General features: G+C 31.7%; 1 protein-coding gene across 1 annotated transcript; it reads left to right on the top strand.

Annotated features, from left to right (window-relative positions):
* Nucleotides 1-1,276: 1,276 nt before the first annotated feature.
* Nucleotides 1,277-3,222, top strand: LOC130821525 (uncharacterized). The gene is made up of 10 exons (XM_057687320.1): nucleotides 1,277-1,402; nucleotides 1,496-1,584; nucleotides 1,668-1,762; nucleotides 1,845-1,926; nucleotides 2,036-2,142; nucleotides 2,233-2,317; nucleotides 2,507-2,642; nucleotides 2,780-2,883; nucleotides 2,998-3,150; nucleotides 3,192-3,222. The coding sequence occupies exons 1-10, from the start codon at nucleotides 1,277-1,279 to the stop codon at nucleotides 3,220-3,222; spliced, it is 1,008 nt and encodes a 335-aa protein (XP_057543303.1).
* The last annotated feature ends 10,094 nt before the right edge of the window (nucleotides 3,223-13,316 follow it).

Raw genomic sequence — 13,316 nt, 5'->3', positions numbered from 1 at the left:
TTGTTGTATAGGCTAATAATTTGCTTATTATGGTGTATCATTTTATGTTTTGCTATCTTAAAATGTTCCCGAATTTTATATTGTGATTTTTTCTGTAATAAAATTTTATTCATCAAAAAATAGTTATAATAATAATAATCATTAATTATACTAATGAAGAAACAGACTGACACATGTCAGCCTCTCCTTCAACAGTTTCCCGCCCACATGAATGCCTAAAATACAGAAACGTTATCTTCCAAAATTGTTTAGAGCTATGCAATCAGTTTTTTATTGTGAGAAAGCATACTAAAAAAATATTTTATAGCATTGACTTTGGAAACATATTTAGAATATTGTGAAATCTGTATAAAATATATAATTACAAATTTTCTGTAATATTGTGAATATAAAATATATAATTACAAATTTTCTGTAATATTGTCAATAAATTCTGTATAATTACAATATCATTTCCTAAAATACAGAAATTATTAACAACCAATCTGTAATTTTCCGTAATATTGTCAATATAAAATATATAATTACAAATTTTCTGTTATATTGTCAATAAATTCTGTATAATTACAATATCATTTCCTAACATACAAAATTTTCTGTAATATTGTCAATATAAAATATATATTTACAAATTTTCTGTAATATTGTCAATAAATTCTGTATAATTACAATATCATTTCCTAAAATACAGAAATTATTAACAACCAATCTGTAATTGAGACACTTAAGGATTAAAACAGAACGAATACTTCTCTAAAACATGAATAAAGCAATTTATTTAGAACACACTTTAAAATTAATTATACTGATTTTAGATATTAAATCAGATCAGACAAGTCATAAGAGAACCAATAAAATATCAGTGAAGTCCAAATTTGATTTTTAGGGTTCTATTTGGGGAAAAATTGAGAGGATTTTATTTTTAGGGATTTTAATTTGGGAATAGAACAAAATTAACTTTGAGAATAACACAAAAATAACATAATATGATGCAGTATATATTTTATAATTTACACAATTTAGAATACTATGAAATCTGTACAAAAATTTTTATGGCATTAGGTATGGAAACATATATTTGAATTTTAGGATTATTGAACCCGGCTTTCATGCTATAAATGCATGAAAAATTTTAACCTTTTGTCATTCACATATCAAACACTTCAAAAATTTTAGCCCTTTGTCATTCACCTATCAAACACTTGAATAATTTTATCCCTTTGTCATTCATTTCAGTTTTTTAGCACAAATTATCCATATGGCTCGATGCTAGCACATGATTAGAAATATTGTGGGAGAAACCGGAACATGGAGAATAAAAATAAAACCAATTTATCAATGGAAAACATATGAACAGAATGGTGAAGTGAACGGAACCCATACAATTCTTATTGATGAAGAGGTTTAGCGAATACAATTTTACATAATAGTCTATCTTACATGTTTTGGTTTTGTTTACTATTTATTTAACTGATGATGAAATGTTAATTTACAGGGTACTAGAATTCAAGCTATTATCTCAAAGTATGTATTATCTGCTCATCAAGATAAAATCAAGGAGGGAGAACATTACTATATCACAAGGTTTAAAGTGACCGAAAATATTGGAGACCATAAACCAACTAAACACAATCATAAGATAATTTTCTCAAGAACTCTGTCATAAGAAACTGCAATGACATAACAATTCCAGCAGACCGATTTAATTTTCCCAATTTCAATGACATACTTGCTTTGAAATATGACACGACAGTATTGACAGGTTTACCAACAATTCTAATACATTGAACTGATTGCAAAACATTAAATAGCATAAATATTAACCTTTTACTTCTTCTACACAGACATAATTGCAGAAGTAATTGCATATAGTAATGTAAATGATGGTTTCAAATTATCAATCAACCTTGAATTGATAGATGAGGAGTAAGTCATTTTAATATCATATTTTATTAAAATGAAATTACAGAAAAATGGAGTTTAAATAATTATTTAAACCTTGTGTTTGATGTAGGAACAACCAAATTTCATGAAGGTTTTGGGAACAATATGCAGAGGAAATTTATAGTTACCTATCCAAACCAGAGAATAATAAATCTTTTGTGATTATTATTCAATATGCAAAAGTCAAATTATGGAGAGGTAATAATCATTTTAAAATAACCTGTTTGAATGTTGCATGATTAAGAAAATACTTATCTTATTTAATAACTGTTTATCCATATGTATTAGGTACGACATCATTGACCAATTCAATGTTCATAACGCGACTCACCATTGAACCTGATATTCATGAAGTGCACGAATTTAAAAACAGGTATATATATCATTTAAAACTTTTTTATTGGCTCAGATCTTACATCATTGCTTTAGTTATGCATGGCGGCTTAGTAATGTGTGCATCTGAAAAATCTAGAAATTAATACCAAGACCCAAATTAAACATGTACCAAATTAAAATACCAAACAAAATCCATCATCAATTACTGTTTTATTTCATTCAATAGAAGGAAACTCAACGACGGTTTAATAATTCAACGGTCATTGCTTGATGAGTCTAATCACAGTTTAAAATCATCAGAATTAATATTTCTTCATAATCATGAGGCTGTGCAATTGAAGGATATAGTGCTGCTGCAAAAGGTTATATTTACAACTTTAATTTATAAGAATCTTAAATACAAAACTAAACCACTGAATTGTATGCAAATTGTAAACTACAGGAAGGTTACTATGTCACATATGGCACAATCACATCTATTGATTGTGAGCATGAATAGTCTTATTCATCATGTTACAAATGCTTTGATGCTGTTCAAAAAGAGTCAGATGGTTCCATGAGTTGTCTTACATGCAAAGTACCTATTCTAATTGTTTGGCCAAGGTAAATAATTTGCATAAAATTTTTCGCTTTTGACTTCTATTGATTAACAAGTAAAACAACTAAAATTTCAACAATACACTCAACTAATCTAAATTCCATCAATGTGAATTAAAGGTACAAGATTTTTGTGCGTGTTTCGGATGGTGTTGGGCAATTCACTTTTGTTCTTTTTGATTCACAAGTGAAGAAAGAATTACAAGTTACTGCTAAAGAGTTAATTGATACTGAGACGTTTCCAGAGGAGTTGGAAAAACTCATCAATAAAATGTATTTGTTTGTGTTTAAAGTTAACAAATACTTTAACATAGAAAAGAAAAGCAAGTCATATTCAGTAAGTAAGCTCACCGATGATGAAGATTTAATTTTAAAATTCTGCCAATGTTTGTACTCCAAAAAGGTATTAGCTTTTTTCTCATGATACAAGTTTATTCATTTTACATATATAAATATATAAATTAAACTACCAAATTACTAAATGTTAATTTTTCAATTAGAAGGAAAATGATAGTTCTGTTGAATCAAAAGAACATTCCACTTCTATGAATCAAGATATTATGCAGGTAATATTTTTTGGGTTATTATCAATGGTACCCTTGTACTATTGAAAAATTACAATGGTACCCTACTGCATTTCAGTGGTACCCCCCAAGTATATGCTAATTACAACCGTGACACTATTAATCAATTTTCCGTTAAGTTGCCGTTAAAACCTAACCATGGTTAGTTTCTTCTTCTTCTTCCCTTTTCTCTTTCATGGCTGCTCTTCTTCCATGGCAGCTCTACTTCCATGGTTAGTATGGAATTAGTCTTTGAATCTTTGCATTAGAAATACACTTACAAAACCCCACAATTCCTTCTAATTCAGTGTAATCCTAATTCCAGTACAAGCTCTTTCTCGGCATTAAATTTCTTGAAATTAGCTTCATGCTGCTGCATATAGAAACACACCCAATAATCAGCAATCAATTCAGGACTAATTCCACTCAAACAACAACACTAAACAGTAAAACCACAATAATAATATTTCCAAAAAAAAATTAAAAAAAAAAACAAACAGAACAATGCCTCAATTACAAATTCAACCTGATCGCAGACTCCATTTGTGTATAAAAAAGAAAATATTTATCACAATTAAGGTTGGGGTTGTGTAAATTGGGGTTGCTAATTCCTCAAAAAAAATGTGAAATTGTAAAACATGAACCCTAATTTAGTTCATGCCATTTTTGGGTAAATTCTTTGTCTCTCTTTTAATCTGTATTTTTTCACATTTTTGATTCGAGTTCCACATTTTTTCTTGTTAATCAACGATGGCGGTCTCCAATTACTACTTAACAGCCTCATGTTCTCTCTCTTCTTCTTCTTCATCTCTCTTTACTCGTTCGAAATTAGTTTCATCAAGGTTTGTTTTAGGAATCAATGTTGCATTTTGTTTGATTTTACTCTCAATTCGTACATTTTTGTAATGAAGAATTGATTGTGTTGATTTCAGAGTTCAAATTGTTGCTGTTAAAGTTAAGAATGCTGGTATTGTCCTGTTGTCAAATTGTCTTGATGTTATAATAAACTAGTTAGATTATTGAATTTTTCAATTTATGCTGGAGTTGTCTTGTCTTGTAATTTGGAAGCTTTTTCTTAATTTTTTCTTGAACTATGAAGTTTTTGGGTGAGATAATTGGGGGTTTAATACTAGAAGCTCATCTTAAAGGTTTGAAGAATGGAGTATCCGTCTCTTAGATTCCATACTAAGCTGCCATGGAAGGAGAGCAGGAAAAGGGAGGAAGAAGAAGAACCTAACCATGGTTAAGTCATTCGAGATTTAACGGCAACTTAACGGAAAATTGATTAATAGTGTCACAGTTGTAATTAGCATATAATTGGGGGGTACCACTGAAATGCAGTTGGGTACCATTGTAATTTTTCAATAGTACAAGGGCACCGTTGATAATTTCCCATATTTTTTTTAGTTTGTATAATATGATATGTTCATAAAAGTATATGTAAACATTATTGAACATAATTATTTAAAATGCAGAATTTTGACTCACCAACAGAAAATAGCAACTTTCAAACACCAATTAAAGGAGGATTGGAGAAGGTCATTGACATTAGTGACTCTGAATATTCCACAAATAAGAAGACAGTTGAGGATCAAATCAATGCTAAAAGAGGTTTGGACAACATATATGACATAAGTGATCTTGAGTGTTCTACCAGCAAAAAACATATTGTTGTGAAGAAGGAGAAGGACCCTATAATAAATTAAATCTATTACTTCTAATAGACAATGTTTTTTAGTTTATTTTTATTAGTTGATGCATTAGGTGGATTGTGTTTTTAGAATAATGGATTCATGTTAAGTCATTATTATTGTTTTTGGAATCATTTATGTTCAAAACTATAATCTGTTTACTTATTTATTAACTTTTCAATGATTTATAGCAATTAATTTCTATTTATTTACTAATCCTTGACAAATCAAACATTTTCAAATTTTCATATAAGGATGTTTACAATAAATAACACCACTACATAATTTATAGCAATAATATCAAAATTTTCATCCTTTTAAACCAAAACTTTGTAAATAATTATTATCATTTAAAATCCAACAATATATTGTATAAACATAATATTAATAAAACAAAACGCATGAGCTGCGATGATTAAATGGCTCTAATCCAAAATCATGTTAATATAATTAGTAAACACACTCAACGATTGAAATACTATGAAATAATTTAGCTTACATGAAAAAGTTAAATAAATTAATCGATAAATCAACATTGTATACTAAAAGATCTAATTTTTCATATTTTATATATATTAAATGTGTATATAACAATTTTAAAAACTTTATAAGTAGTAAATTAAATATGGTTCATAGAATTAATGTGCTATTCACTTGAAAGATAAAAACTTTGATTTGTTAAAAGGTTAATACTGATACAATATAAGTAAAATAAATAAATTCTTGCGATAAGTTAATATTGATACAGCATGATTAAAATAAATAAATTCTTACGATGACTACATGACTCTAAGAAATGAAGACCTACACTTGAAGTTCAATATAAATGTTAAATAAATTCAGTAAAAAAATAATGATTTAATTTATACAATAGATTAATTATTTTAAAGATTAATATAAATTTTACAAAAATATCACCCTATTATTTAGAAAAGAAATAAATATATCATAAAGATACCAATCAACATTGTTGGCCTCTTAAGGTTTTGATGATGACTTCACTTTTAAATAAACAAACATATTTTTAGAGATTGTTTTGTAGGTGTATATCCGATTTAGTTTAAATCGTTGATGAAGCCTATGACTTGGTTCGTGGAAGATGTACATGTCTTAATATGTCCAAGATGTTAGATAAGTGTTATAATGTTCAAAGTAGACGTACAGTCTACTGTTCCTAAAATTAACATTCTGACTGAAGTTGAAGCTGGAGACAGTACGCTGTTCCTACGTAGCAGGTCTGGAGAATAACATCGACTGGAAAATTGCGAATTAATTATTTTCTGTTTTTAAGTTGATGTAATGGTTTAGAATTAATTTAATTGCTTAAATTAATTAGTAAGTTAATTGGCAAATCTATTTTTAGGTTATCTAAAAATAGCCTAAAGACTTTTTCTTTTTATGATTTAGATCTCCTATTTTTTAGGATCTTGTGTTTTTAACTCCTATACTATTTTTAGCATAAGGAAACTGATTTTTCTTTGAGCAAATAACAGCCGGACACTTTCATAATTCCACCACCTTTTGTTTTGAGAACGTGGCGGTAGTGGGAGGTATGTCTGAGGAAACTACAGGTTGTTCCCACTATAAATAGAAGGGACTTTGCTCAAACCGTGTATCAATCCAAGAGAATAAAAGAGTGTCCATTAAAGGGAGATCATCTTAAGAAAAATATTTTCAGTTTTCCAATGCCAATTAATTTATTATATTTTTCTTAAGTAATTATTTTAATTTTTATCCTCTTGAGAATTGGCCTTGTAAGGATTAATGAGTGTTTTGTTGTAATTAGACTTGTGAGAAGTCTAAGCGAATAGAGAAAAGAAACGTGAGAAGAGAAAGAGAAGGAGGAAGTAGAGAAAGAGAATTAGGCCTAGAGTAGAGAAGCTTCAAGTGAAGCAAACATTGTTTTGTGTAATTATAATTGATTGCCTAAACATAGTGAGAATTTTGAAATCCCGGGAGGTCGTGGTTTTTCTTTCTTATTAGGCCAAGAAGGTTTCCACGTAAAATCTTTGTCTCCTTTTTATTTCTTGCTTCTTAAGCTTAAGTTTTGTTTTGTTTGTTAAAATTTCGCAAGTTAGAGCAAAAACGTAGTACAACTCAATACACAACAATTCACCCCCCCCCCCCCCCCTTGTTGCATTTGATCATCTCTTCATATTCCAACAATTGGTATCAGAGCCCTGTTCTTCATTTAATCAGGAACCTTGAGAGCAGTATCCTGTTCCCAAAGAGATGTTGAAGATGAACGAGCGCATGGAAGAGGGGTACTCCACACAAAGGCCACCCATATTTGATGGGAAATTCTATACTTACTGGAAAAATAGAATGGAAATCTTCATAAAGGCCGAAAACTATCAAGTTTGGAGAGTTATTGAAGTTGGAGACTTTGAGGTGACGACCATCAACTCCAATAACGAAGCTATTCCAAAACCAATCACTGAATATGAAAAAGAAGATTTTCAAAAGATGTAGATGAACGCTCTTGCTATCAAATTGCTTCACTGTGGTCTTGGACCCAATGAACACAATCGTATAATGGGTTGCAAAACTGCTAAGCAAATTTGGGACCTGCTGGAAGTTACCCATGAAGGTACTAGTGAAGTGAAGCGATCCAAGATAGACCTCCTAATGTCCAAATATGAAAGGTTAGTTATGGAACCTAAGGAAAACATCCAAGAGATGTTTACCAGGTTCACAAACATTACTAACGAACTAGTCTCTCTTGGTAAGATTATTCCCGTTGATGAACAAGTTAGGAAAATACTGAGAAGTCTTCCACAAGATGAACGCTGGAGAGCTAAGGTCACAGCCATCCAGGAGTGCAAAGATTTCACCAAGTTTAATTTGGAAGAGCTGGCTGGCTGACTCATGATACACGAACTGCATTTGGGAACAGCTGACAGTTCCCGAAACAAAGGACTGGCTCTGGTAGCAGATGATAGTGAAGAATCAGAAGCTGGGGAAGAGGAAGCTGCTATGTTGGCACGTAAATTTAAAAAATTCTTCAGGAACAGCAGATATGGAAATCAAAGGAATAATAAAGAAAAAGGAACTACTAACATGAAGAAAAATTTTGAATGCCACAAATGTAAAAGTACTGACCACTTCATCAAAGATTGCCCTCTATGGAAGAATGAGAAGGGCAAGGGAAAGACAAGAGAAGCTGGAAGGATGCCTAAACAAGGAAACTTCAGAACTGATTTTCGAAAAGCTATGATCGCAGCATGGGGTGATAGTGAAAGCGAAGCTGAAACTGAAGCGCCAATAGAGGAAGAAACCGCAAATCTGTGTCTCATGGCATCTCATGAAGAGTCTAAGGAAAAAGAGGTAATGTCTTCTAGTCCATCTCCTAAACAACTGTCTAATTTAAGTAAGAATAAATTAATCAAATTGCTGTTAGAAACACAAGAAAAGTTGAATGAAAAAACAGCTAAGTGTCTCCAAATTGAGAAGGACCTTAACTTAAGTAAAGATCATATCTCATACCTAAATTCCTTTAGGATCGATGTGCAAAGTAGATTTTTTGATTTGCTAGATAAGAATATCATTTTAAAAGAACAATTGGAGAAATTAAAGTAGGATTTTATTATTCTTAACATTGAATTAAATCAAATAAATTGCTAGGATTAAAATTGGTTGAAAATGATAAAACCACTCATGTGTTTAGCACGAAATTTCAAGAAATAAAATTAAAATTAGAATCATATGAAAAAGAAAATAAGTTTCTAAAAGATCAAATTAACTTAAGAGGAAAAGGGAAAATCAATGAAATTCCCAAATGGATTCTAAATGCTAAAACCAAGAGTAAAGAAGGTCTAGGTTATGTTAAGAATGAAAAAAGGAAAAAAGGTCTATGTAGATCTCCCTAGTAGTAAAATTTGTTCCTTTTGTGGTAAAAATGGACACCTAAAATATCAATGTGTAAAAAGGGAACAGCACACTAAAGCAAATGAAACTTATGTCGAATGCATATGGATTGAGAAACATGATTCAAATTTAATCGACAGGGAACCCAAGGCTAACTGGGTTCCTAAAACTAACCATTAGTTTGCTTTACAGGCTCAAGTGAGGGGGAACAACTCATGGTATCTCGACAGTGGGTGTTCCAAGCACATGACGGGTGATAAATCAAGATTTCTCTCACTTGAAGCGTATGATGGGGGAACTGTAACCTTCGGTGATAATATGAAGGGTGAAATAATCGCCAAAGGAAATGTTGGAAGATCAAGCTCCCATGCCATTGACAATGTATTTTTAGTCGAGAATCTAAAACACAATCTTTTAAGTATTTCTCAATTTTGTGACAAAGGTAACTCTGTTAAGTTTACTTTTGAACGATGTATAATTTCTAGGAACAACACAGGAGACCCTGTACTAGAGGGAATCAGAAAAGGGAACACCTATGTGGTGGACCTGGACACTGTTCCCAGAAACAGTCTAACGCGTTTAAGCGTTATAGAAGAAGACCCACTTCTTTGGCACAAGCGTCTAGGTCATGCTAGCTATTCATTGATTAACACCTTAAGATCAAAAGACCTAGTAAGAGGATTACCAGCAATAAAATTCCTCAAAAATGAAATTTGTAATCCTTGTGCTAAAGGAAAACAAGTGCGGTCATCCTTTAAATCAAAGTTTCTTGTGACTACCTCTAGACCATTAGAATTAATTCATATGGATCTATGTGGACCTATGAGAACACAAAGTCGTAGTGGCAAAAGATATGTGTTTGTCATAGTTGATGATTTTAGTAGATTTACTTGGACCTTATTTTTAGTAAGCAAAGATGATGCTTTCGATGAGTTTGTATCTTTTGCTAATAAAATACAAAAATCTACTAATAATTTAATTGTTCACATTAGATCGGATCATGGCAAAGAATTTGAAAACTCAAACTTCATCAATTATTGTAATGAACATGGTATAAATCATAATTTTTCCGCTCCTAGAACACCACAACAAAATGGAGTGGTGGAAAGGAAGAATAGAACCTTAGAAGAAATGGCTAGGACCATGTTGATTGCTAGTGGTCTACCTAGGAATTTTTGGGCCGAGGCCGTCAATACTGCATGCTTTATTTTGAATCGTGTACTAATAAGGCCAATCACTTCTAAGACACCCTATGAATTACTCAAAGGTATCAAACCCAATATTTCCTATTTTCGTGTGTTTGGATGCAAATGTTTTGTTCATGTGAATGGAAAACGAAATATAGGTAAGTTTGATGAAAGAAGTGATGAAGCAGTATTCCTCGGTTATTCATCACATAGCAAAGCAAGAACAATGTGCGTAGAGGAATCTATTCACATAATTTTTGATGAAAATAACTTTTCAACAAGTGAACAGGAAACAAATAATATTAGAATAGGTCTTGCAAATTTAGAAGATGATGATGAAGAAGTTAAAATGCAAGATCTAGGAACAACAGGTGAACAACCAATACAAGAAGAGGCAGGAGAAACTGACCAAATCCAAGAACTGCCAGCACAACAGGACCAGCGGACTGTTCCAATCCAACTGTTCCCGCAGATGACCAAGATGATCCAGTAGCTGAACAAAATGCAAATCAAGATGTTGAGCCAGAACATGCTACTGTTCCCTCAAGAGAATTTGTGCCCAAACCTTGGAAATATCAAAGTTACCATCCTCTTGACCTGATTATAAGTGATATGAATAAGGGAACACAAACCAGATCCCAACTGAGAAACTTTTGTGCTCATTTTGCGTTCCTATCATCACTTGAACCCAAAAATCACGAAGAAGCTCTAAAGGATTCCGAATGGATAATAGCCATGCAAGATGAATTAAATGAATTTGAAAGAAATAAGGTATGGCACTTGGAACCCAAACCAAAACACAAGAAGGTAATTGGTCTGAAATGGGTATTTCGGAATAAGCTAGATGAGCATGGAATAATTGTAAGAAACAAAGCAAGACTCGTGGTCAAAGGGTACAATCAACAAGAAGGTATTGATTATACCGAGACAATTGCTCCGGTAGCAAGGTTAGAGGCCATTAGAATTTTAATTTCTTTTGCTGCATTTATGAATTTTAAACTATATCAAATGGATGTGAAATGTGCTTTCTTAAATGGATTTCTTGATGAAGAAGTGTTTGTTGAAAAACCTCCAGGTTTTGAGAATATCTCTTGTCCTGATCATGTCTATAAGCTTGATAAAGCTCTATATGGCTTAAAGCAAGCTTCTAGGCAATGCTATGAAAGACTGTCAAAGTTTTTGATACAAAATAAGTTTGTTAGAGGAAAAATCGACAAAACCTTGTTCTTTAAGAATAAAGGTTCTCATATTTTGGTTGTTCAAATTTATGTTGATGATATTATTTTTGGTGCTACTAATGATTTATTATGTAAGGAATTTGCTAACCTAATGGGCACAGAATTTGATATGAGCATGATGGGAGAACTAAATTTCTTCCTTGGTTTACAAATTAAACAAACTGAAAATGGTATTTTTATTCATCAACAAAAATACATAAAAGAACTTCTCAAGAAGTATGGGCTAAACAACGCTAAAACCAACCATACACCCATGGCTACAAGTGTTAGATTAGATGAAGACCTAAAAGAAACTAACGTAGATCAAACAATGTATTGAGGCATGATAGGTTCCTTATTATATCCAACTGCAAGTAGACCCGATATTTCATTTAGTGTTGGTTTATGTGCTAGATTTCAATCCAACCCCAAAGAATCACATCTTACTGCAGTAAAACGGATTTTGAGATATTTGAAGGGAACAGACGACTTGTCCCTATTTTATCCTAAAAGTGATGTTTATGATTTAAAAGGCTTTAGTGATGCAGATTATGCAGGTGATCTAGTCAATAGAAAAAGCACGTCAGGTATGGTACAATTTCTTGGCTCATGTTTAGTTTCATGGAGCTCTAAGAAACAAAACACGGTTGCATTATCCACAGCCGAAGCTGAATACGTAGCAGCAGCAGCTTGCTGTTCCCTAATGCTTTGGATAAAACAGCAACTAAGAGATTTTGGTATTAAATTTGAATGTGTTCCTATTTATTGTGATAATACCAGTGCCATATGTATATCTAAAGATCCAGTGCATCACTCACGAGCTAAACACATACATATTAGACATCATTTTCTTAAGGATAATGTAGAAAACAAAAATATTATATTAAAGCATGTTAATACTAATGAACAAGTTGCAGACATTCTGACCAAACCACTTCCAAGAGAACAATATGAAAAGATGAGATTGGAACTTGGTATGATCAAGTTCCACTAAAGTTGGTTGCATAAAATTTCCAATGAAGCATTATGAAAAAAAGAGGGTCAGGAATCAACCTCAAAATTTTGATTGAAAATCAATTATTGCATGGGTCAGGTAAACACGTAATGAAGTTTGTACTATGAATATTTTCTTGTTTGCATGTTGTTAGTTTGATCAGAACACAGCAATATGTTCGTTATTTTCTTTATAATTTTTTATATCATAATTCATCATTTTTCTATTTTGTTTTCATATTTTATTTTAATATTCATATTTCATAATTTATTCATATTTTAATATTCATATCTCACATTTTTTTTTAAAAAAAAGAATGTACGGTCAACTTAAATTAAAAATAATGAGAAACGGTTTTCAATCCCATCTCTTCAAAATCCTTCCATATCAAACGCTATGATTAGAACATTAAAGGGATTGGACTTGAGGTAACCATCACTTCACCACTTTATTAACCTTTCCCGTACTTCACACTTCACACGCCTTCTTCAAAAACCGTCTCAAGAAACCGTCCCCCTTCTTCTTTCAACCTTTCAAAATTCAAACATGAAAACTCCAAAATCAAGCAAGAAAACGTCTAAATCAGGAAAGAAAACCTCTAAATCTCACCAAAACATCCAGCCAAAACCCTTAAAAATTGTTCATCCACCCCCATTACTGAACGCTGCACCATCATCATCCCAAGAAACCACTGAAAATGTTGGAACAAAACGCAAAATAATCTCACCAAAAAGTGAATCATCCTCCAAAGCGGTCAAACGTTTGAAGCAAGTTGATCCTAACAGTGCTGAAGAGATTGCCAAGGAAATGTCTGTCGGATTTGGGGTAGATAAGTACTGGTATGACTCTACACACTTTCCTCAACTTCATACTATTTTAAAATTTCAAGAATGGGAGGTTTTGATGACCGAGTATAGTTG

Source organism: Amaranthus tricolor, chromosome 8 (genome assembly GCF_026212465.1).
Source record: "Amaranthus tricolor cultivar Red isolate AtriRed21 chromosome 8, ASM2621246v1, whole genome shotgun sequence".
In the NCBI taxonomy this organism is placed as follows: domain Eukaryota; kingdom Viridiplantae; phylum Streptophyta; class Magnoliopsida; order Caryophyllales; family Amaranthaceae; genus Amaranthus; species Amaranthus tricolor.
The sequence above is the reverse complement of the archived record's forward strand: the minus strand, read 5'-3'. Positions and strand labels throughout refer to the sequence as shown.

What these genes read in the sequence shown, in the direction of transcription:
- LOC130821525 (XM_057687320.1), top strand. Translation starts at nt 1,277, where the DNA reads ATGATTAGAAATATTGTGGGAGAAACCGGAACATGGAGAATAAAAATA. An exon ending in AAAAGTCAAATTATGGAGAG is followed by an intron (nt 2,143 to 2,232) that starts GTAATAATCATT and finishes CATATGTATTAG; the next exon opens with GTACGACATCATTGACCAAT. An exon ending in ATATAGTGCTGCTGCAAAAG is followed by an intron (nt 2,643 to 2,779) that starts GTTATATTTACA and finishes GAGCATGAATAG; the next exon opens with TCTTATTCATCATGTTACAA.